Source organism: Megalobrama amblycephala, linkage group LG24 (genome assembly GCF_018812025.1).
Source record: "Megalobrama amblycephala isolate DHTTF-2021 linkage group LG24, ASM1881202v1, whole genome shotgun sequence".
Taxonomy (NCBI): Eukaryota; Metazoa; Chordata; class Actinopteri; order Cypriniformes; family Xenocyprididae; genus Megalobrama; species Megalobrama amblycephala.
Genome location: NC_063067.1, coordinates 18,781,690 through 18,805,703, shown reverse-complemented (window position 1 = coordinate 18,805,703; position 24,014 = coordinate 18,781,690). Strand labels below are relative to the sequence as shown.

Genomic DNA, 24,014 nt, shown 5'->3' with positions numbered 1-24,014 from the left:
TTGCTTTTATTTATAATTATTTCTTCATTTATTTACTTAATCCTTCAATTCTTAAATTCCAAAATCTATTGATTCATTCATTCATTTGTAATTTTCTTTGTCAATGTGATATGAGAGGAAATAATGCATATTTTCGAAACACTTATTGACTTATTTATTCATATTTTTTTTCAAATTTCAGAATCTCCGTCTCTAGGTCTATGTAATACTCTTGTGGGTTAAATGAAGCTTCAGCCATGAAAACCAATGACATATTGCTTATACTCATAAAATACGTTTATTCTGCGTGTAGCAGGTGTCTGACACACTCGACACCGTCTTATAAATGTTGATCAAAATATGCATACAACATGGTTATGCAGATAAATAAGGCAAACGGGCTGCTTCGTCTCGTCTTGTCATGCTGTCAACAAAAGGTCGCATGACAGATCTGCTAGCAAAAACACACAATCTTCGTCAAGGAAATAATGCCTAAAACATGACAGCTTAATAGTACTTGTAAACAAAGATATCTGATTGCGTATAAATTAAATGTTTTCAAGAAAAAGAAAAAAAGACAGTGTTGTGTTCATGTTTATTACTCCTTTCTGTCTGTGTCCTACCGGAGTGAACTAGCCGCTTGGAGCTAGTTTCGACACCCGGGACGTAAAATAATATTTTCTTACCTCTAGATCTTCTTGGGCTCAAGCGCACGAAAAAAGGCAAAACGTAAAGTACGTAAAAGCAGACAGTTAGGTGTTAAAACGGTACCTGCACGAAGTGAAAACAGCTGCAGGTTTGTAGCTAATCTGCCAGTGTGTCCGCTCAACACAAACACAGTGACGTCACGAGAGGAAGTGACAAACAATTTTAAAACGCCATTTATCCGTCTGTTTCCATTTCATTTCAAACACATTAGTAGCGTGGAAATGCGGCTAGATATACGGCTAAAATTAGTTCTGCGCGTCTGTATGTGTGAGAGGCCATTCTTCACATACCGTACTGTTCGTGCCAAATATAGACACGATGGGCCCTGAGCTGAGGGCCCCTGAGTCAATGTCACTTTATGTCACTTGGTGCCCCACACCCCCATTGTTTGCCTGTTACTGTACAACTTAAAGAGTGTTATTACTCAGTTTCATGTAAATCATATTTTAATAGGCTCTGAGATCACTATATCTGGAAATTAATATTTGCAGTTAGCCCCCACAAAAAAACATAATGCTTAAAATTAATTAAAATTTGCCCTCCCAAATGGCAGTTATATAAATTAGTCTACATAAAGTAGTTATGTATGCACCTATATGTAACACTGTTAGGGTTTTATTTTTATGAAAACAATATAATGTATGCACATTTTCCCTACATACATTACTGTTCATAGTAAGTTTTATAAATGCATTAAATTGATTAAAATTGACAGTAAAGACTTTTAAATATGTTTTAATATTTATAAATACTCCACGTATTTGTATTTGGACAGTAAAGACAAAAAACCTTTGTTTGCTGTAAAGTCAAGACATCTGTAAATGTGATTAAAAGATGAATATTAGGCAAAAGTACAGAATGTCATATTTTATTATTGGCTGTTTCAACACAAATGTTTTACCATTTTAAAGTTACATCCCCCTATCTAACGTGAGCAGACATACTGGGACAATTGAACTTAATGTGAATGTAAAAATGTTGTATTTAGTTGCAAATCCCTTGCATGTATTCATAGCAGTGAGTCTGTGACCCATAGACATCATTACGTTTTCCTCCTTTAAAATGCTTTTCCAAGTCTTTAAAGGGATAGTTCACCCAAAAATGAAAATTTGTTTATCTGCTTACCCCCAGTGCATCCAAGATGTAAGTGACTTTGTTTCTTCAGTAGAACACAAATGATGATTTTTAAAGGGTTAGTTCACCCAAACGGCGTTGGTAATGCACTTTTACACCGTTGTTTTTGGCGATTAGGACATCCGTGACATGCACACTTACGCACCATTTTAAAAATATAGCAATACCAAAATACAAACAATGTAGAATAGCAGTCTCCCTCAGACTGTAAACAAAGCTCTGGCGCACTAGATAACATGTCAGCAGCGTCTTACATCAGCAGCGTCACTGCGGAGTCGTGAACCCGGATTGACAACAGACCCGGAAGAGAATACAATGCTGAATAAAGTCGTAGTTTTTGTTATTTTTGGACCAAAATGTTTTTTCGATGCTTCAGAAACTTCTAACTAACCCACTGATGTCACATGGACTACTTTGATGATGTTTTTATTACCTTTCAGGACATGGACAGTCTACCATACATACACTTTCAATGGAGGGACAGAAAGCTGTCGGACTAAATCTAAAATATCTTAAACTGTGTTCCGAAGATGAACGGAGGTCTTACGGGTTTGGAACGACATGAGGGTGAGTCATTAATGACATAATTTTCATTTTTGGGTGAACTAATCATTTAACTCCAACCGTTGCAGTCTGTCAGTCGTATAATGCATGTCAATGGGAACTCCATCTATGAGAGTCAAAAAAACATGCACAGACAAATCCAAATGAAACCCTGCGGCTCGTGACGACACATTGATGTCTTAAGACACGAAACGATCGGTTTGTGCAAGAAACCAAACAGTATTTATATCATTTTTACCTCTAATACACCACTATGTCCAACTGCCTTGAGCATCTGGTGTGAGGTCTGAAAATGCGCTCTAATGCCGGAAGCGATCGCTCGCGTGTAGAACGTCAATGAGTGCGAGAGATCACTGCCGTTGTCAGAGCGCGATCAGACCTCACTAAGCAGTTGGACATAGTGGTGTTTAAGAGGAAAAATGATATAAATACTGTTCGGTTTCTCGCACAAACCGATCATTTCGTGTCTTAGGACATCAATGTGTCGTCACGAGCCGCAGGGTTTAATTTGGATTTGTCTGTGCATGTTTTTTTTTTTACTTTTATAGATGGAGTTCCCATTGACCCACATTATACAACTGACAGATCGCAATGGTTGGAGTTAAAAATCATCATTTGTGTTCTACTGAAGAAACAAAGTCACCTACATCTTGGATGCCCTGGGGGTAAGCAGATAAACATCAAATTTTCATTTTTGGGTGAACTATCCCTTTAATGCAGTCTTTTTCAACCATTTCTTGTTTGGGGGAGATTCTGCTTTTAGCCTCCTCTTAAGCTGGTGAAATGCATGTTCAACTGGATTTAATGACTTACCTAGACCTTCCAATTTTTTCCCATGATAAACTCATTGATTTAATTAATATTGTGTTTTGGGTCTTTGTCCTGTTGCAATATGAAGCACTTCAATGAACCTGGTGGAATTTTCTTGAAGACCAAGGGTAACCAAGATGCTTTTGTACACTTCTGAATTCATTCTGCTGTCACGGTCATGCTTGTTCCAGAGGTTCCTCTTGTCATGACATTACCTCCACCATGCTTTACAAATGAGGTTGTATTTTGCTTTTAATCATTTGCATGTCCTTTTTTTCCTCAGTTTTGCTTTCCCATCACTTTGATAAAGTTTAATCTTTATCTCATTTGTTCATCAAACTCATCTCTGCTTTTTTCCAAACTCTAGTCTGGCCTTTCTGTTTGGTGCTGACCAGATGTTTGCTGTCGAAGTCTCCCGAGAGCAGTAGATTGTGAGACCATCACCCCAGCTTTCTGGAGGTTGCTGGTGATTTGACTGACAGTTATTTTAGGGTTCTTTTTCATTGTCGTCAACTGCTGTTGTTTTTCTCTGCCCACCTGGTTGTTGACAGCTGCTGAAGTCAGCAGTTGTTCCTTTCTTTTTCAGGACATTCCAAACTGATTTGGCTATGCCCAACGTTTGTGCTATAGGCTAGCTCTAATTGCATTTCTCTTTTCTTTTATCATCCAAATTGCTTGCTTTTCTCTCAAAGTCACCTCCCTCATCTTCATCCTGGCTGATGTGTGTTGTCACCAAAGCCGACTCTGAATGCAAAGCCATGGAAATGATGGGATGGGATGGGGTGGTCTCTCCTCACCCGCCACCAGTGTGCAGCATCCACTTGAATGACGCAACGGCACCAGTGTGCTCACCACACACCAGCTATAGGTGGAGAGGAGAGAGTGATAAAGCCAATTCAATGGGGATTATTAGGGGGCCATGGTTGGAATTTGGCCAGGACACCGGGGGATACACCCCTACTCTTTACGAGAAGTGCCATGGGAACCGGGACCTTGATTTAACATCTCATCTGAAGCACTGTGCTTGTTACAGTATTGTGTCCCCATCTCTATAACAGGGCATTATGATCCACACAGGGTGAGCACCCCTTTGCTGGCCTCACCAATTCCACTTCCAGCGGCAACCTAGTTTTCCCAGGAGGTCTCCCATCTAGATTCAAGTACCCGTTTAGCTTCAGTGGGCAACCAGTCTTTGGCTTCGAATAGTGTGTGATAATGAAATTGTTTAAATAGTGAGTTTATTGCTAAGTACTGACTAATCACCCTTTCTTAGGTAAAATAAGCAAATCAATGATCCGTAAATGTTTTTGTATTGACAAATGTCAAAACACAAAACAGTTCGACAACATAAAGTGGAAATGATGCAGCAAACAAACCAGTCATGTGTAAGGCCAAAACAAAATAATTTATTTTCTTTTTGTGACATTTTATGCAGACAGCTAGAATTTAGTGTCTCACTTCAATCCATTGTTATATAATTCTTCCCTTTGCCACACCAACCCCTAAATCAATTAACAGTAATAACCCAAACATTAAAGAGCAATTTGCTATTTTCTGTAGATTTTTGCAAGCCTGTCAACATCAATATCATTACCTTATGCTCCTAGTATAATTTCACATTACATAACAATAAGATTTTTTTAAACAAGTTAGTGCATTTCATTATCCTAAACCACTAGCTGCTCATATTCATTAATGAAAACAAGAAAAAAAAAAAAAAAAGCCCCAGTGATTTGTTATTTACCGCATTACTAAGCCTCTAGTAAATGCATCAAGTATTTTCTCTGCTGAAATCTCCAAGAAAAAAAAAAATTATACAAATGTTAAATGTGTCTATCTCCCAATTTTTTTTTTTGTACATAGTCATGATAAACTTACAAGGGACAGGGGGTTGCATGGGGGATGGACAGCAGAATTAAAATAAATTAAAAATCAATTTTTTAAAAGCAATACTTTACAATAAATTGAACAGCAATACTGTATCCTCCTGATTAAACGTTCAAATAACAGCACCAATTCACCACAGCACTTTTTTTTGTAGTGAATGCATCCCTGCTATTCATAATCCCAACTTAGTCACTATCAGGTACCATCTACCAAAGCAACTGTCAATTTCTATTTACCCAAACACACGCCACCCCATCAAAAAGAACATGCTGACATTGGCATAGCAATGACGACAGTCACGGTACAATAGCAAAGCTATAAGAAACCTTGCAGCAATCATTAAGAGAGGATTTTGCACAGATATTGCCATTTATCCAACAGTCAAAACGTTCTGTTTAGGGAAGAAATGTAGTTGTTTAAATAAGGGGTGTGTATTACAATTCATGGAGGACACATTCAGGTGATACCAAGCATCTAACATTCAATTTTCCTTTAAATCTCATCTCCTTGAAACTATAAAACGGCATGAAACGACCGAATTGGAAGTTCCTATAAATGTTAGACCAGAAATGAATTTAAGTAACAGGAATGAGATGAGACATGTCACCCCTGAGCCAGATAACCCACTCTGGGCATTAAATTTGCACATAAATCATCATAAAAATTATTTTTTAAGATACCAGTACTGCCGATTTGGTTTCCGAATGACCAATAGGTGATAAACGCCGGATTTCTTTCACTGAAACACAAGGAGGTGATGGTGATAAATGTGCCTTAAGAAACAATCACTTTGATATAGCAGTGGTAACCATAATTTATCATCAACAATAATGGATAGAAACTTTCAGACCTGCTTGACCTATATCATCATTATGACCAACAGCTCCATCCAATTAATCAACTCTGAAGATACCGATTATGAAAATAGGAAACCCTTTAAATCAGAAACAATCCACTTAAATGATCATGATTCTCGACTCTGCCTTGCATTAGCCCAAACCACTATCAACTTGTTGTAAACATAGCATGACTGATAATCAGGATATTTGAGCATGCTCAAAGCAGTCCAGGAAGAAGAATGCACAAAAACAAAACGGACAAATCTGAGATGACACAAAGTTCATGAGTGCCTATGTACCTGACTGTTAAAGTTATCATTCACAGGCTGTTGGTTACTCAAACTAACTACAAAAACAATGACAAATCACATTTAAAAAAAAAAAAAAAAAAAAAAAAAAAAAATCCCCATCAGCAAATCAGTGACATAACAGCATCATAATTGGCAGGCTTTGACTTCATGAAGTGACAGTAGGCTATATATTTAAATCATTAACAAGGCTCCAAAATTGATCGTAAGTAAATCCGAGTGCCCATTATTGAGTTAATCACGAGCTACAGTATGTCAAGCAAACTAATGCAAAACTCCAGACCAAATCGCACTGTCAGCCCTAAAGATACTTGCGAAATAATCCACTCTCAAGCACGCGCCACATATTCTACACGGGATCTAGATCCCAGATGAATCGACTCTAAAGCAAACCACATCCTTCCAAACAAATGTTCATTTACACGGTCAAACTACCCCAGGGGTCGAACGGCCAGTGTCCTGTGATTGCGAATGAAGCAACCGAAAACGAAAGAAAAGAAAAAGATGAATCATTGCATGTCAAAGTGATATCTTTGTATAGGTACATGACATCGTTTATGCATGTTCCTTTTCTTAGTGCATATGCTCTTTGCAGACCACCATCAGGGCCATCAGACCGCCCACTTTCACACCTCTCTCGAGCAGGGCTAAGAGAGGCCACTCTCGTTTCAAGAAGAAAAAAAGAAAAAAATTCACATGGATTTACATTCTGAAGGGACATTGTCAAGTTAGAAGCATAAAATGTTTTTTTTTCCTATTTGATGGCGTCCTTCAGCAAGCAACAACTGCTTCCAATTTCTGATGCCCATTTTTGCCTGGATACCCCAGTCTGTGCATTGTCACTTCATGAGACTTTTTCCTCTGGAAGTGCTCCAGGCAGGAGAGGTGAATACCATTTTAAATTTTGACTTTTATATTCATATTTCATCTCTTTATATATATTTATATATATATTTACATATATATCTTATATATATATGTGTGTGTAAATATTCATACATTAAGGATTTCTGTTCAGAGTCTTTACTTTGGCGATATGGGGGGGATGTTCTGCTCTTTTCCAGTGTGTCTGGAACCTCCCTGGGGGGAACCGCGATGGCCGAAAGGAGGGCGTCTCTGCTGCTCTCGTAGCTTGAATCCCCCCGTACTGGTTCTGGGGGGTCCGTTGCTGCGAGAAAAGCCCTGGGAGTCACGGGCCGGCCGGCCCTCCCTGGCCTTGCAGTTGCCCCCCGTTTCCTGAGGCCGATCCTGTTTGTTTGCAGGGCTGGAGGGCTGCTCCTCCACCTTGTTGACACGCAGCTCTCTCAAAGGCTGTGCACTTGCATTGTTGGGGCTGGAAGTGGATGCTGGAGGAGGGGGATCCTTAGGTGGTCGCTGACATACTTCGGCGTAACTGAGCTTGCGAGGTTCCTGAAGAGAAGAAGAGAAGAATTAGAAGAAGGTTTCTCACTTAGCATTAGCCTTCTGGGAGACGCGTTTGATCGACGTATTCAAGGATGGGTTATAAAACTTTAGAAAGCTGTGGCATGTAAAAATGTCTTAATCTATGTCTGTTTTAGGTTTGAGGTAGATGGATGGGGGGTTGATATAATATTTGTCCATGTAAAGAAATGGAAGAGAAAATGAAAAACTGAATTAAGCAAATTAATAAAAACACATTGCTGTTGAAAAAAAAAAATAGTATTGTTCTCTTGGATGAAAAAAAAAAAAAAAAAAAAAAAAGTGTATTTAAAAATAATATTAAATTTTACAGATCAACAGTAAAAATTACAAAACTAATATTTATGACTGACTTAATTTCTTTGCTTTTAAATGTTTAACCATAGAGGAATATAATTATTTATACTATTAAGATTATATTGTAATATTATTTCATTAGTCTTACTATTACACATGTGCACAAATGCAGTTTTGGTAAGCATTCTTTCAAAAACAAAAAGTATAGCAAGCCCCAGACTTTTGAATGGTACTGTACACTGATAATATGTTTGATTAATTAGCTAAAAAGACAAATATTTTTCCTGTATAAAAAAAAAAAAAAAAAAATTATAGTGCTTCCCACAGGTTTGAAATATACTTGCGGTGGTAGCCGGGTGAAAAATCCTCCTATTACCCAAGGCACAAAAAAGGTCTACTACATGTGACAAACAAATAATGTGTGATTTTTAACAGTATTTTTATTTATTGAAATTAATTTTAATTACATAGTATATTACATTTAATTACATACTAATTATGCACTGTAAATTATGCAAAATTACAGCATTTAAATGGTTCGCCTTTTCCTATGTTCTCCTTGCTGTCATATAGTGTCTCTCTCAGTGAATGGGACACAGATTTTACTAGTAAAATATATATAATGAATAATATATGTCAAATAATGTTCTTAGTCTTTTCTTCCTGTGGGGGAGACTACAATAATTTACTATGAATTAAATGGAAATCAAATTAAATAAAATTTATTGTGTAACCAAAATACCAATAATGCCCAAAAGAAAAAGAAAAAAAACTTAGCGTGTGACTTTTAATTATAAACAAGCCCGAAATACACAGGGACTCTTATTTTGAAATGTCTGTACTATTGCAGGCTGATCCTTCAGATTCTTACAACCATATAAAACATTTTATATAAAGGCCATAAAGTTGACATTGTAATAATTCATCAACTTGAGTTCATTAGCAATCACTTGGCATAAATCTGCACTTTTCATTGATTGAGAATCACTTTGAAGCAGTCTGAAGCGCTGTTGCGCGAGCTTGTAGAACGAGCACCGCCTTGTGACTTTGCAAAATGCGGTGCCCGTGAGAATGTCAGCGGGAGTAAACAGTTCTGACGCACACATAACAAGCAGGTACGAAACGACTAGTTAATCAATCGCGGATGGTTTCATTATCTTGGGCGGATATAAAAGTATAAAAAAATAAAAGCAAAAATGTGTCTCCAAATATACTTGGGCGGCGGTTAATATACCTGGGTGGCCCACCCAAGTAAAGTCTATGTGTGGGAAGCACTGTATAATTTAAAATAAAAATAAAAATAAAAAAAGCTCAAGCATGTTCACTTGATGTGCGAGAACCAATGGGGTTTCATTCTCATGTTAGAGGTTCATTGGTCCATTTTCCTGGTTGTATTCGCACCGCCTGATAGGAACTATGAAGTGATGTAAGTTGCGCTTGTTGTTGTGACTTATTTTGACGACACGGAGAACGTCAGAGCCCGAGCACACAGTGCTCACATTTTAATCCTTAACTCTGGAGGTCTATCTATCATTTTCCATGTTTGTAGAGTTTGTTTGTGGAGTGTAAACAGGCTATAAGCGGCATGTGTTCTTGCCTTTTTAAAAAAATGGCCATTCTAAATTTAATCATTAGTCTGAAGGAAGCTATAACTCACCAGTGCCGGGGTGCTGGAGGGGGCGGTGTTAGATTGAGGGGCTGCAGGCGTAGCCGAGCTGGGCTGAAGCTTTGGACCAGGTGCTGTTGGGACAGGGGTGGGCGGCACGGCTGCGACAGGAGCAGAGGTCACAGACGTCTCTTTATAGACTGGAGGCTCCACATTCTCTGGTTTCTTCTCCAGGTGGTTGGAGCTACAAAACACAAGTAGCAAAACTCAAACACTGATAGAAACAAGTTTTAGAATGCCAGCCATTTGTAACAATCGCTTACCTGGAGGTGACAGGATCAGGAACGTGAGCAGACATCTTGGCTACAGGCTGGGTGGGCCTGGAGACAGTCTCCTCTGAAGCTGGGCCCGCGGGACTCACAGCGGACTCTTTGCTGGAATCCTGCTGCTGGAGACAAACAAAACAACAAGCAATGAACAAAACAAAACCAAACCAAAGTGACGCGAAAATGCTATTATCTTAGCAACAAACCTTTTCCCTATTCAGGCCCCGTACAACATCGGAGAGGCGGTTCTCCAGCACAGGCTCCCCCTGCGGACTGGCAGAGCAGCCAGGCAGTGGAGGGAAGTTGGAGGCGGCCAGGTCGAACTTGGGGGGCGGTACCTTCACTTGAGACAAGGGAACTGGTCTCTGTGCAAATAAATAAGAAAAAAAAAAAAAAAAAAATTAAGAGGGCATATATAGAAAGAGGTCTTAATTGTAAACAGCAACACAAAAACAAAAATTACAGTTGTGCGATCATCTTCTCGCCGCCTTCGAGTGCCTCTGTATGTTGTTCTCCTGAAACAAAAGATTAACACAATTAAAATGTGCAATCTGAATGAATTTAAATTCAAATGAAACTCCAAAAACTTGAAACACTCCACACTAGTTTGAGACTAAACTAAAATTAAAGTAACTAAATGATTAAAGGAAAACCTGACAAACCTTCCACGTCCTGCCATGGTGCCATCATCAGTTAGATCGTTGGAAACTAGGTGTGGAAAAGATGAGTTGAGCTCGGTGGAGGACAGCACCGGCCCGCCACTTGAGGGAGGCTGGGGACTGTGCAGGCCAGACAGTCCATCCACAAGAGCCACCGGGGACACAGTGGAAGAGAGTCCATCATTAGCCCTCGTCTGAGGCTTTACATGGTTCCTACTCGAAAAGAAGAAACAAAAGCCCACATGAGATTTGCTTCCGTCTCTCCTGTCCATACAAACATTTTTTTTTTTACCAAAAATATACAAGTGCGGATGTAGATGATGGTCTTTCAAGTTACAAGCAGCATGCAATGGTTCCAAAACAAAAATGGAAAAATGCTTTTTCCTGCCAGTGAGCTTACAGTAGTATCCGACCCAATTTTATTTTTGTTTGTTTATTGTCTGCACTGCAGTAAACCCACTTCAGGCATTTAAATTAAGGCTGTAAATCAATTAAAATGTCAACATTTTATAGTTAACAATGCAGTTTAATGCAAAACTGAATGCACTACAATTTAATTGAATCACGCTATCTCTGACAGCCCTTAATTAAATGTTTCTTTAAATTAATAAGAGACCAATGTTTGAACACTGCTCAAGTGAATCATTCAACATAAAAAGCTGTTAGTGTGATAATTTGAGCACCAATATTGTAAATATAAACAAAAGAAAATGTTAGTTTATGAAATTACTACAAATGCATGAGTGAAATAGACGCACTGATAAAGGAAGAGTAATTCTATTTCTGACAGAGGTTGCATAATATGCATTTTGTGTGATTGAAAGATGGTTTGGATTAAGTCGATAATCATTGTAGAGTGTCGCCCCATTCGTTTATTCTCTTCCTACAACCCTCCTCAACTCATTTTGTTAGTCAACCAGAGTTTTCTGAGCTGGAGAGCTGAACACCAAAGCTGGTATTTTAGCGGTCTGTAGAGGACAGTAAGAATGGCTTGATGATTGTTGATACATGATATTTGAAGTTTTTGAAGTTGTACCTGAAGGCATTTATTACATTCTTTCTTGAATAGAGTGGAACACTGTGGGAACAGTAAAAAAATATCAAAGTGATCTACTGTATCTGCCTACATTCTTACACTAAAGAAAACTGTACTTGAATGAAACTTACTTCTTGAAACAAATAAATATGGGAAATGCAAATTTTAGATTTCATTTTCCTTCACAGTAAAGTGCAACAGTGCCTGCCCACTTTTTTAGTGACTGTTCCCAGAAGTAATTTTTCCATTCATTTTTTTTTTTTTTTTTTTTAATTTACAGTACAAATCATGAACCAAACCAACCAGAAACAAATTGAATCATAACATCACAAACACTGATTTGAAACAAATGTATTTGAATGTAGGTAATGTAGATTTCATCAGGAAGTCCAAAACTAAACATTAAAAAAAACGTAGGCTGATGGCTTCAACAAAATCAGATACCGCTGATTAACAACCTCATAGCTTACAGTTGGTTTGTCTTTAAAGGTTTATAAGTTATCGTAAAAAAAAAAAAAAATCATATCCCACCCACCACCCATGGAGAAAATTAAAGGGATTTTTACTTTCCAGAAACTGACTTCATTCTTTAGTGAGGTTAGAGCTATACAGTTAATTAATGCAAAATAAACAGGTGGTAAAATGAAAGGGTCTAACTTAACCTACCGGTTCCTGCTGAAGGGACGGCTAAGGTTTAGAGAATTTGAGCCAGTTTTGTAGTGTCCAGGTGAGCCAAAACCATTGACGAAACCACTGTTGGGAAAAGGTGCCTGTGGAAAACACAACATGTCACTTAAAGTACTCCTATAATGCCATTTTAAAAGGTTCCTCCTACAATAGGTTTATACGCATCAAATGTGTGTGTGTGTATATATTATATTATATTATATTGTATTATATTATATTATATATACAGTACAATCCAAAAGTTTGGAACCACTAAGATTTTTAATGTTTTTAAAAGAAGTTTCGTCTGCTCACCAAGGCTACATTTATTTAATTAAAAATACAGTAAAAAGCAGTAATATTGTGAAATATTATTACAATTTAAAATAACTGTGTACTATTTAAATATATTTGACAAAGTAATTTATTCCTGTGATGCAAAGCTGAATTTTCAGCATCGTTACTCCAGTCTTCAGTGTCACATGATCCTTCAGAAATCATTCTAATATGCTGATTTGCTGCTCAAGAAACATTTAATGTGTACAATTGTACAAAATATTTGTGTACAATATTTTTTTTCAGGATTCCTTGATGAATAGAAAGTTCAAAAGAACAGCATTTATCTGAAATACAAAGCTTCTGTAGCATTATACACTACCGTTCAAAGGTTTGGGGTCCGTAAGAATTTAATTTTTATTTTTTTGAAAAGAAATTAAAGAAATTAATACTTTTATTCAGCAAGGATGCATTAAATCAATCAAAAGTGGCAGTAAAGACATTTATAATGTTACAAAAGTTTAGATTTCAGATAAACACTGTTCTTTTGAACTTTCTATTCATCAAATAATCCTGAAAAAAAATATTGTACACAAATATTTTGTACAATTGTACACATTAAATGTTTCTTGAGCAGCAGATCAGCATATTAGAATGATTTCTGAAGGATCATGTGACACAGAAGACTGGAGTAATGATGCTGAAAATTCAGCTTTGCCATCACAGGAATAAATTACTTTGTGAAATATATTCAAATAGAAAACAGTTCACAATATTTCACAATATTACTGTTTTTACAGTATTTTTAATTAAATCACTTATATTATCACTTATATATATATATATATATATATATATATATATATATATATATATATATATATATATATAGTGATTTTCTCAATCTCCATCATCTACATGCACATCACCTCATTTCTAAAAAAAAAAAAAAAAAAAAAAAAAAAAAGTTTGTTCGAAGATTCAGTCTCTCTAAACCCCTCCTTTCCGTGAGCCTACTCTGCTCTGAATGGTCAGATGGGCTAGCCAATTGTGACTGGTCTACCACTTACAGCATGCAGTGTTCCTCAGCGCTTGATAAACAGTGATAAAAAGAGTAACGATGGAGTCGGTTTTTCCATACCAATTCCAGCGCGAGTACTCATCCTTTTGAAAGGCATGCAAAGTGGATTCGCAGCGCAGAATCTCTTCTCGACATGTTGACATTGACAACACTAACCAAACTATTCCAGGCCTCAGCTAGAACTACAGTGTTTGAGGGTGAAGTAGACGTTGTTCACGTGTAGCCAATGAAGACCACAGGCTGGCATTATGCAAATTTGTTACATTGCTACGTAGGTATGCAAGACTGGAATTGCTGATGACTCGTTTCGGCAGTTCAGAATCAATTCTTTGTTTAAAAGAAACAACTTTAATTTGTCGTGAACTTTGATCTTTAAAACTTCACAGACCTTTTACATTCACAAACAGCTGTATTACAAAGTAGGTATTAGGCAATATTCAAAAAAAAGCATAATAGGGGCACTTTAAAATATAAAAACATTGTATCAGGTGTATCCTTACCAGGGGAGTCTCAAAGTATGGAGTAGGAGATGGCGTCCAAGTAGGAGGTACTATGCTGTAGAGTGGGTACTGCTGCTGGGGGCTGTAAACAGGCTGCATGAAGAGAGGGGAGCTGTACTGTGACTGAGTGTGAGATTGCTGAGGATACACACTGCAGTCCAGGTTGCGGTAACCATTCTTCGCAAAGAATGTGTTGATGGCTTTTATTCTGGCCTGAGAATAGGAAATGCAAAAAGTTAAGAACCCATCTGACATAAATTTAATGTAAACATTTTTGTATAGAACTTACCATGATTGGTTTTCCCTGAAATGTCTTCACTTCTTCCCTTAAATATCTGTATGCCTTGATGGAGGCAAAAAAAATAAAAAATTAGTTTCAAATCCAAGGGCAAGCAATTTGTTGAATCTCTAAATAATAGCAGAAATTCATACCTGTTGAGCATCTGTATCTGATTGGAATGTAATGTACCAGTTGTTGTTGTGTGCAAACTCCACGCTTATTACCTTGGGACAGTTGTCATTCTTGAACAAGGCTTCCACTTCCTGGTGAGAAAAAACAAACACACACACACATAAATATGAGAGGAATTGAAATGATATCCAAAATATCCCAAGCTTCTATTTCTTGATAATATATATTTTTTTTTACCTCAACAGGTGTTGTTTCAGGGACTTCTCGCAGAATGATAATGCAACGCTTGTGATTTGGCCGTACTTTTTCCCCTTTTTCATCAACTTGGACCATAGGAGATGCTGTGGGCGGTCAGAGCAATATTAATTGTGTACTTTGACTAAATAAAAATAAATTTGAGTACAGATATTAAATGCAATACAGGCACGTACATCTCAGGACATCCAAGATGAGGTCCATGTCAGTTGTGAGGACCTTGATTCCTTCCATGCTGGCAATAGTCCAAATGGGGACAAACTGGTCACTGTCCATTTGAGATATTAGGTAAAGATCCTTAGATAAGTTCTCCCTGTGGGATGAAAGAGGAGCATCAGTAAATGCAGCTGATTGGAGGAGAGTGGCTGTAAAGTGCTGTTTACTTAGTTGCATTAAATTGAAAGCTTACGTCGCATTACAGGCCGGCACTTACCTGGAGAAACAGAACTCCAATTCTTTTTTGAGAGACTCACGCAAAGTCTCTTCAGAGACGGGCTGTTCCTCAGGGAGTTTGGACTCCACTGCATGGAAACAATGTGCGTAAACATTAAAAAGTAAGTAAGTGGGTGGCACATGTTTGCTAACTGAAAACGTCAATAAAAGATAGCAGTGATGGATTTAGGCCATTTATCTTGCTAACATGTGCATGTGAACTGCATCATATTTTACAATTATGAACATCACATACCATTAGTTCCTGTAGTGCGCTCACAAACCGGGAAGCTTTGGTCAGGGGGGTCCATGCCGTTCACCACCCCTACTACAGTACCAGAGGTGCTGCTGTCCTCGAGAGTGGAGAAGCCAGTTGTGTACTGTTTACCTACAGTGGTATCTAAGTGAATGCAGAAACAAATGGCAAAGATAAATAAAACAATTTTTTATACACATATGTATATATTTGCATTTACTTATTTATCTCTGTCATTTGTTTTTGAAACCTCTGTAGGATGTCAAAAGAATTTTGCCAATCTGTAGCAGCTCAACAAATGTTTTGCCACTACCATTCAAAGTTCGGGACTAGAAATAATTTTACTCAGTAAGGATGCATTAAATTGGTCATATGACCACAAAGACAATTTTAATGTTAACTATTTAGATTTTAAAGCCATTCTTTTGAACCATATATTCAAAGGTCTCCATAAAGATTTAGAAATTGAGAAATGTTACTTAAGCACCAAATCAGCATATCAGAATGATTTCTGAAGGATCATGTGACCCTGAAGACTAGAGTAATAGACGCCGAATAATCAGCTTTACCATTGCAGGAATACTTCCTTGATTTTACAGACAAGGCTTAAGATATTCCTAGATTAAAATGCATGTTTGAGCTGTTTTAACTGAAAGTAACTTGTCCTGATGAATCTTAAAATTTGCCAAAGCCATTGTTTTGTCTCAAGATGCACACCAGTAATGTTTTTTATAGGTCACTTTCATAAAAGCTACTAAGATGCCCTAATTGAACTAAGGCCTAATCCTGTCTGTGAAACCGGGCCATTATATTTCATAATGTATTAAAACATTAGTTATTTTACATTATAATATTCCACAATATTAGTGTTTTTACGAAATTAACAGCCTTGGTGAACATGGGAGCCTTTTTTCAAAAACATTTAAAAAAAATCTCTTAAAAATTACCCAAACTTTTGTTAGTTTAAGGCCTGGTTTCACAGACAGAGCTTAGATTAAGCCAGGATTAGACCTTAGTTCAATTACGACATTTAAGTAGTTTTATATAAATGTGCCTTAAAAAAAAAAAAAAAAAAAAAAAAAAACACATTACTGGTGTGCATCTTGAGACAAAAACAGTGGCACTGACATATTTTACGATATGTCAGTGCAAGTTGATTTCAGTTAAAACAGCTCAAATATGCATTTGAATCTGGGACTAGCCTTAAACCTTATCTGTAAAACCAGGAGTATATGTACGATGAAAAGTGCTAACACATTTAAAAACACATTTAATTAAACTAAATGGAATGGAATTATAAAAAGTAAAAAGGCTAATTATCTATAACCTTTTATCTCCCAAAACTAACAGTCTATCAGTAAAAGATACCAACAGATTATACATAACAGTCTTATGGTTAGCACATATGCTCGGACACACTGCACAGTGATTAAGATTAAGAATGTACGAAAATTTAATTTACCTTCAGCCGTATTGTTCTGGGACCAGGGGGAGGCCACAGTGCCATCCACAGGAGCTTCATTTTGTGTTGCAGGAATCTCCTGCCACACCTTGGCATTAGGGTTCAGACCAGCTCCTTTAGCAGTGACCTAATACAATAGAAGGGAAAAGCAATGAAATCATTAAAATGAAAATTTGTTTTAAAGTATTCAAGAAACATTTTATAATAAAAGCATGTTTAGTTTAGAGGATTTTTGACATCCTTCATTCAAGGGCCTTTAAGACTGATTTTAATAATTTAGGTCTCTTTCTATATACATGACGTCTATAACGCTTCCTGTGTCGTTCCCATGACACTGAGGTTTGTTAACATGGTCTTGAGTGACACTAAGAGCAATGACAGATGAGCCCACCTAAAGGATTAGTTCACTTTCTAATTAAAATTTCCTGATAATTTACTCACCCCCATGTCATCCAAGATGTTCATGTCTTTCTTTCTTCAGTCGAAAAGAAATTAAGGTTTTTGATGAAAACATTCCAGGATTTTTCTCCTTATAGTGGACTTCAATGGAACCCAAACGGTTAAAGGTCAAAATTGCAGTTTCAGTGCAGCTTCAAAGAGCTTTAAACGATACCAGACGAGGAATAAGGTTCTTATCTAGCGAAACAATCGCTCATTTTATTAATAAATAAATATATATAAGTTAACAATAAATGCTCATCTTGAATAGGGCTGCAACAAACGATTATTTTGATAATCGATTAATCTGTCGATTATTAGAACGATTAATCGACTAATCGATTATTGCACTGATTAATCAGTAGGCTTTGTTCGATTATTCTACTTTAGCAATTAGTTAAAATATTGAGTTATACTGTACTTTAAACTAGTAAATAAAACAAGGAAATCACTTCAGCTTTTAAAAGTGTATTTTTAATCATTTTTAAGCCAACTGAATAGACCAATATACTATAAATATAAATATATAAATATAATGTAATCATGTGGGGGTTTTTGTGAAAAATGAAACAACATACATACATATATTACATATCATATATATATATATATATATATATATATATATATATATATATATATATATATATATATATATATGTGTGTGTGTGTGTGTGTGTGTGTGTGTGTGTGTGTGTGTGTGTATATATATATATATATATATATATATATATATATATATATATATATATATATATATATATATATATATATATATATATATATATATATATATATATATATATATATATATATATATATATATATATATATATATATATATATATATATACACACACACACACACACACACACAAACTATCGAGTTTATGGTCATTGAATGGCTTTCCTGAGGTAAATGTTACATTTTGTGTGATATATTTGTTTGCAAGTTTTATTGACTTCTTTCTGCGGTTAAAACTCCGATTAAGTGATTACAATAGAGATGGATTCATTTCAGTAAGTTCAGTAAGTACTTTTTGATGTTCATTCATGTTTATTTCACGCTGTAATAGAGAGGAATAGGTTCACATGCCGCTTGAACCGAGGTGTTACAGCGATCTGCCACACAACGTTAAACAGAGTCACCACCACAAGTATTGTTTGAATCCCGTAGTAATATTGACTGAATTTAAAAGCTTAGACTTAGTTTTATATCAAAAGTAACCTGATCTGTCGGTGCGTTGCCGTTGTCTGTGTCCTCTTTGCTCTGCGATGCATCTTTCACTGTGTGAGAAAATGAACGTGTGGCGTGAGAACAGTGAGTTTGAATGAGAGTTGGTGGCCCTGCATGACAGTATTCTGTAGTTATGCTAAACGTTATGTTTGTTATGTTTATGCTATGTTAATCTCCCACATTTCACGGGTTCGACGTCGTTTGCACTATGCTCTCCAAAGCACTGACTTCTTTTATTGGATTGGATCCCGGAGGGCTGCATTACAGTATTGCGCTACAGCGCCCCACTGGTTACACCGCGTTATTGCAGGCCCTTCAAATAGATCGTATGAGATCAAGAGACTATTCGACAACAAAAATATTTGTCGACAATTTTTTATTGTCGACGTTGTCGATAATGTCGACTAATCGTTTCAGCCCTAATCTTGAACTAGCTCTCTTCTTCTCTATTTGAATTCCAGCAGTGTAAACACTGCTAAGTGTATTACTGCCCTCCACAGGTCAAAGTTTGAACTAATTGTTATACACTTGCACTAGCATATTGTATATGACAATTTAGTTCAAACTTTGACCTGTGGAAGGCAGTAATACACTTATCAGTGTCTACACTTCTGGAATTCTAATAGAGAAGAAGAAGAGAGCTAGTTCAAGGTGAGCATTTATGGTTAAAATGTATAAAATTTGAATTTTTTTTTTAGAAAATGAGCGATGGTTTCTCTTTCTCCGTAAACTGTAATTTTGACCTTCAGCCGTTTGGGCTCCACTGAAGTCCACTACATGGAGAAAAATGTTTTCATCAAAAATCTTAATTTCTTTTCGACTGAAGAAAGAAAGACATGAACATCTTGGATGACATGGAGGTGAGTAAATTATCAGGAAATATTAATTAGAAAGTGAACTAATCCTTTAACCTGTGTTTCCTTGACACCACTTCACCTCCCCTCAAAAGCAACTTAAAATGCCCACAGAAAAAGCCAAATACTTAACCAGACATGAAAGATGGTACTTCAACCAAAGATAATATTTTGAAAATGTTTAACATACCCCAACACATATATTGGGACCTTTCTCACAGATATATATACTGTGCAGGGATTTCTCTTTGCAGCATATCAAGAGTGCTAACACATTTAGTTCAGTTTTTCCTCTCAAAAAAAAGCACAGAAAGTTAATCTACTTGGTCCTTTACTTCAACGAATGTAAAGGACCAGTAGGTTTTGTTGGGAGAATGGACTAAACTTCATCCTCAGTCAACACCTTCAGTCAATACATATACTCAAAGGCAATATAAGGTGAGCAGAAGCACATGGGCTCAAATGCTACAACACACAAACGGCCAAAACTACCATTTTACCCATTGGTCACAAGGCCTGTCAATCAAGAGAGTTTCTGCAACAGAGCTTCAGTTTTTCTCTGCCGGTGCGTCCTGCTGCCAGGCAGGGAAAGACTGACTGTTTATGTTCAAACCTGCTGGACAGTAACATTTCATCCTAACAACAGACAGCTTTCACAGGACGAGCTGATATCTGGTACAACAGCACAATGGCGAGTACAATTTTGCTTTTAAATAACAGTTCAATAAATAAATAATTTTAAGTAACTTGCATTTTAGACAGAACCTGGCCAGATAGTCTGTAGGTTTCTTCTCCAATTTCCACCTACAAAAAAAATAAGCTAAAGAATTTAGATTTGCAAGTCACAAAGCCGGTCTGGAACAGCATATGCGAGTAAAGCAGAGCATTTCGGCTGCAGCTCTACTCCGGGTTTTACAATTTTCACTCCCCCCCACACACATTATCATGAAGTGACAGAAAACACTGTTGTAATAACAGGTCATTAACATTTTTCATTCTATTTTAACACTGTGGAAAACCAAACTTTAAAAAGATCTGACATACACAAACTCAGCACTTAAAGGATTAGTTCACTTTCAAATTAAAATTTCCTGATAATTTACTCACCCTCATGTCATCCAAGATGTTCATGTCTTTCTTTCTTCAGTCAAAAAGAAATTAAGGGTTTTGATGAAAACATTCCAGGATTTTTCTCCATATAGTGGACTTCAGTGGAGGTTGAAGGTCAAAATTACAGTTTACAGCGATCCCAGACGAGAAATAAGGGTCTTATCTAGAGAAACCATCGCTCATTTTCTATTTTTTTTTTTTTTTTTATAAGTTTTAACTATAAATGCTCATCTTGAACTAGCTCTTCTTGTATATTTTTATTTTCCAGTAGTGTAGACACTGCTAGGTATATTACTGCCCTCCTCAGGTCAAAGAGTGAACTAAATTGTCATATACAATATGCTAGGGCAAGTATATAAAAATTAGTTCAAACTTTAACCTGTGGAGAGCAGTAATACACTTAGCAGTGTCTACACTGCTGGAATTCAAATAGAGAAGAAGAAGAGAGCTAGTTCAAGATGAGCATTTATTGTTAAAACATATATAAATTTATTTATTTATTTTTTTTTTTTTTTGGAGTGATTGTTTCTCTAGATAAGACCCTTATTCCTCGTCTGGGATTGTGCAGAACGTTTTGAAGCTGCAATGAAACTGTAATTTTGACCTTCAACCATTTGGAGGCCATTGAAGTCCACCATATGGAGAAAAATCCTGGAATGTTTTCATCAAAAACCTTAATTTCTTTTCGAATGAAGAAAGAAAGAAAGAAAGACATGAACATCTTGGATGACATGGGGGTGAGTAAATTATCAGGAAAGTTTAATTTGAAAGTGAACTAATCCTTTAAAAAGAAGGTACTGAAGCAGGTGCAATGTAAAAGGTTCCCATGCGTACATTTATTACACGTTTAGTATTTTGGCTACAAATTGTGCACCCAAAATAATTCATACCTGCTCATTTCACATGGCCACGGGGGCGCCATTGGGAGCAGCCACCTGCTTCCTAACCCTCATCCTCCACATAAACTATCAAAAACAGCTGTTAAGCTTTGTGCGCCTGTAACACAAACAACACTAAAAGACCCTCAAGGATCCTAGGATTAAGTGTTTCTGGAGGATGTCAGCCAGAAGAAGAGATCATTTCATGTCACTCTCTGAAAAACTCTGTTGCTACGGGTCCTCCCAACCTGAAGTGCAGGAAATGTTTGGTATATTTAAGAGAAGGACGTCGGCTCACAACAACTAGGCAAGCTGAAGCATACATTTGCTAATTATTACTCGGAAAACCAAATAAACTTTACAAGTAAATGTTATAATCATATTATTTGGAGTTCGTCTGTTCTAGTCGGGTTTAACTCCGTGAGCTCACGTGTGTCATATGACTGCGTGAATAAGCTTATGAAAGCAGGCCGCTGAATGGATGTTGCCGAATTACAGCGGGATTTACTCTTGAATTTGACTAAAATCAGTGTCCTTAAGCCAAAGTGTACATTCATTTATAACAAACAAACTGCTAATATGTATCTTCGCTAGCATGCGGGCTAATTTAGACGGTTAACTCATGACATGCTCAACAGTCTTAAAGGGCCAGTTCACCCCAAAATGTAAATTCTGTCGTGTCAAGCTTCCTTAAACACAACCAACCTTTAGTGTTGTAAAGAATTAAGTTTATTGCCATATCAGCTTAGCAGGCTATTTCATGGCAGATATAGATGCAACAAACAGCACAAACCATAAAACGACTAAACAGTTTGGTATAAACAACTCTATAAAAGATTCTGCAAATGCAGTTTGTGATAAAAACAAAAAAGGTTAATGTTTCCATCTTATAAAACAAACATTTTCAAAAACAAAACCTTATATTGGCTAGGATGTGAGGGACTGACAGCCTCAGTCTCCATTCACTTTCATCGCATCTTATTTTTCCCAGTGGAAGCGAATAGGGATTGCTGCTGTCATTCATCTTTTGTGTTTATGTGGGTTTTGACCAACACCAATGTGAGGATAATTCCGTTTCTTGGGTAAACTGTCGTCTGTGTGTGCGACACAGCAATCTAAAAAACCACAAACATGATGCAAAGTTCAGCCGCAGATTAGAAATGGCTTTTGTAAGCGGGCCATCTAAGAGATTAATGAATCATCCTGTCAATTGACAACAAGAAGCGTCTTTAACAACATGGCCAGCTTGCAATTTAGGTGATGTCAGAGCTTGCGAGCTGTGTGAACCGACCGATGGCCTTATATAGCGAGCGATCATACTTCCTATGACCCTATTTTTAAGAAGGGCAACGGCCAGAGACCGATCGTCCTGTTGGGGAGGGGTGAAGAGGCCCCGACTCACCATGACGCCTGAGTCTCCCCCGGTCCCGGGTGTGATCTCGTCCTCCCCACGGGTTTTTGGTCCCGGCTCAGCCTCCTCCTGCAGCTGCGGCTCTCCGCCCTGGTCTGAACTCATCGGCCGCTCCTGGCTCACCGCGCCTCCGTCGGTCTCTCCCTGCCCCCCTCGACTCACCCTTTTTGCTGATCAAGTAGTTCGCTAATACACCAGGATGCGCACAGATGACGGTCCGGTTGAAGAAGCTGAATTTATTGAGTGTTCGGTAATGAAAGCTCAGAGCGCGAGCTGGCTAGCCACCGAATGGGCTAGTTCTCCTGCTAACTAGCGGGCTAGCTATCAATGCATCGACAAATACGGCGCAGGCTCCGACGTTTGGCAACCGACGGGTGGAAATGACAGCGCAAGCGCCGAAAATAGCAAATTCGCTCCAAACGCGCCTTCCTCACGATTTACACAAACGCCAGGGCCATAGGACGCATTCCCAAACGGGCGACCGAAGCGGACACAGGGGACACGCACCTTACTAATGAGTAGGCAGACATTAACACAGTCCGCCACCGTCCCACACTCCTCAGCGACCTCTTGATATCCTCTGAAGTTGATCTGCTCAGCTTCCGGTTGGAGCAATGGCTGACAGCAGGCTCTCTGCCAAAATAAAAGTACTTTTCCTAATAATAGTTTCATTTCAAAACAGAGTCCCACGTTTTCTTGTTTACTTCATTTACTCTTAGTCTATTATTATTATAATTTTCTTTGATAGTCAATATGAAATTTTTTCATCTTATTCCAAACCCATCACTTTCTACAAAGATGTTAGGCAGAATCACTGACAGCCTCAGTTCAGTTTATGACATCTTTTTCTATACAATAAAAGCAACTGATGAGAGAGAGTGACTGAAATAATTTAAATGCCATTAGAATAGTATTATTTTATTTAGATATTGATAGACAGTCTTGCTGCTTCCCCTCAAAATACAGGTGCTTTAACAGGCAGACACTAATCAACCGAATGCTATTCAATCAGAAAAATTGTTGGCCTAAAGTTTAAGAGTGTAAAGGAGCATTTCACATAATGGTGATTATCGTAATAATCTGAGGATGAGAAAGAATAAACATACTGATGTAATATAGCATATTGAAGATTATCTATTCAGGACTGACATCT

General features: G+C 37.3%; 2 protein-coding genes across 6 annotated transcripts in view; both read right to left on the bottom strand.

The window, feature by feature from the left end:
• asb8 (ankyrin repeat and SOCS box containing 8) overlaps positions 1-941 on the bottom strand; it is a 7,407-nt gene extending 6,466 nt beyond the window's left edge. Inside the window, exon 1 of one of the 2 annotated variants that reach the window (XM_048178206.1) lies at positions 666-941. The gene's annotated coding sequence lies outside the window, so the exon portion shown is untranslated. The remainder of the gene's footprint in view (positions 1-665) is intronic. The other variant, XM_048178207.1, reaches the window with a different exon arrangement.
• Positions 942-4,581: 3,640 nt separating this feature from the next.
• LOC125259584 (la-related protein 4) lies at positions 4,582-23,597 on the bottom strand. Of its 4 annotated transcripts, none has more exons than XM_048177301.1 (17): positions 23,369-23,597; positions 16,934-17,060; positions 15,472-15,615; positions 15,217-15,304; positions 14,960-15,096; positions 14,766-14,869; positions 14,549-14,659; positions 14,406-14,459; positions 14,117-14,329; positions 12,260-12,363; positions 11,594-11,635; positions 10,561-10,770; positions 10,362-10,413; positions 10,105-10,263; positions 9,896-10,017; positions 9,624-9,816; positions 4,582-7,639 (listed from the first exon to the last, which is right to left on the bottom strand). In XM_048177301.1, the coding sequence occupies exons 1-17, from the start codon at positions 23,531-23,533 to the stop codon at positions 7,253-7,255; spliced, it is 2,412 nt and encodes an 803-aa protein (XP_048033258.1). In that variant the 5' UTR covers positions 23,534-23,597; the 3' UTR covers positions 4,582-7,252. The 4 variants fall into 4 exon arrangements, with proteins under 4 accessions (XP_048033258.1, XP_048033257.1, XP_048033260.1 ...); XM_048177300.1 differs by having other exon boundaries at positions 9,896-10,020; positions 23,369-23,574; XM_048177303.1 differs by having other exon boundaries at positions 9,896-10,020; positions 22,853-23,456.
• Positions 23,598-24,014: the final 417 nt, after the last annotated feature.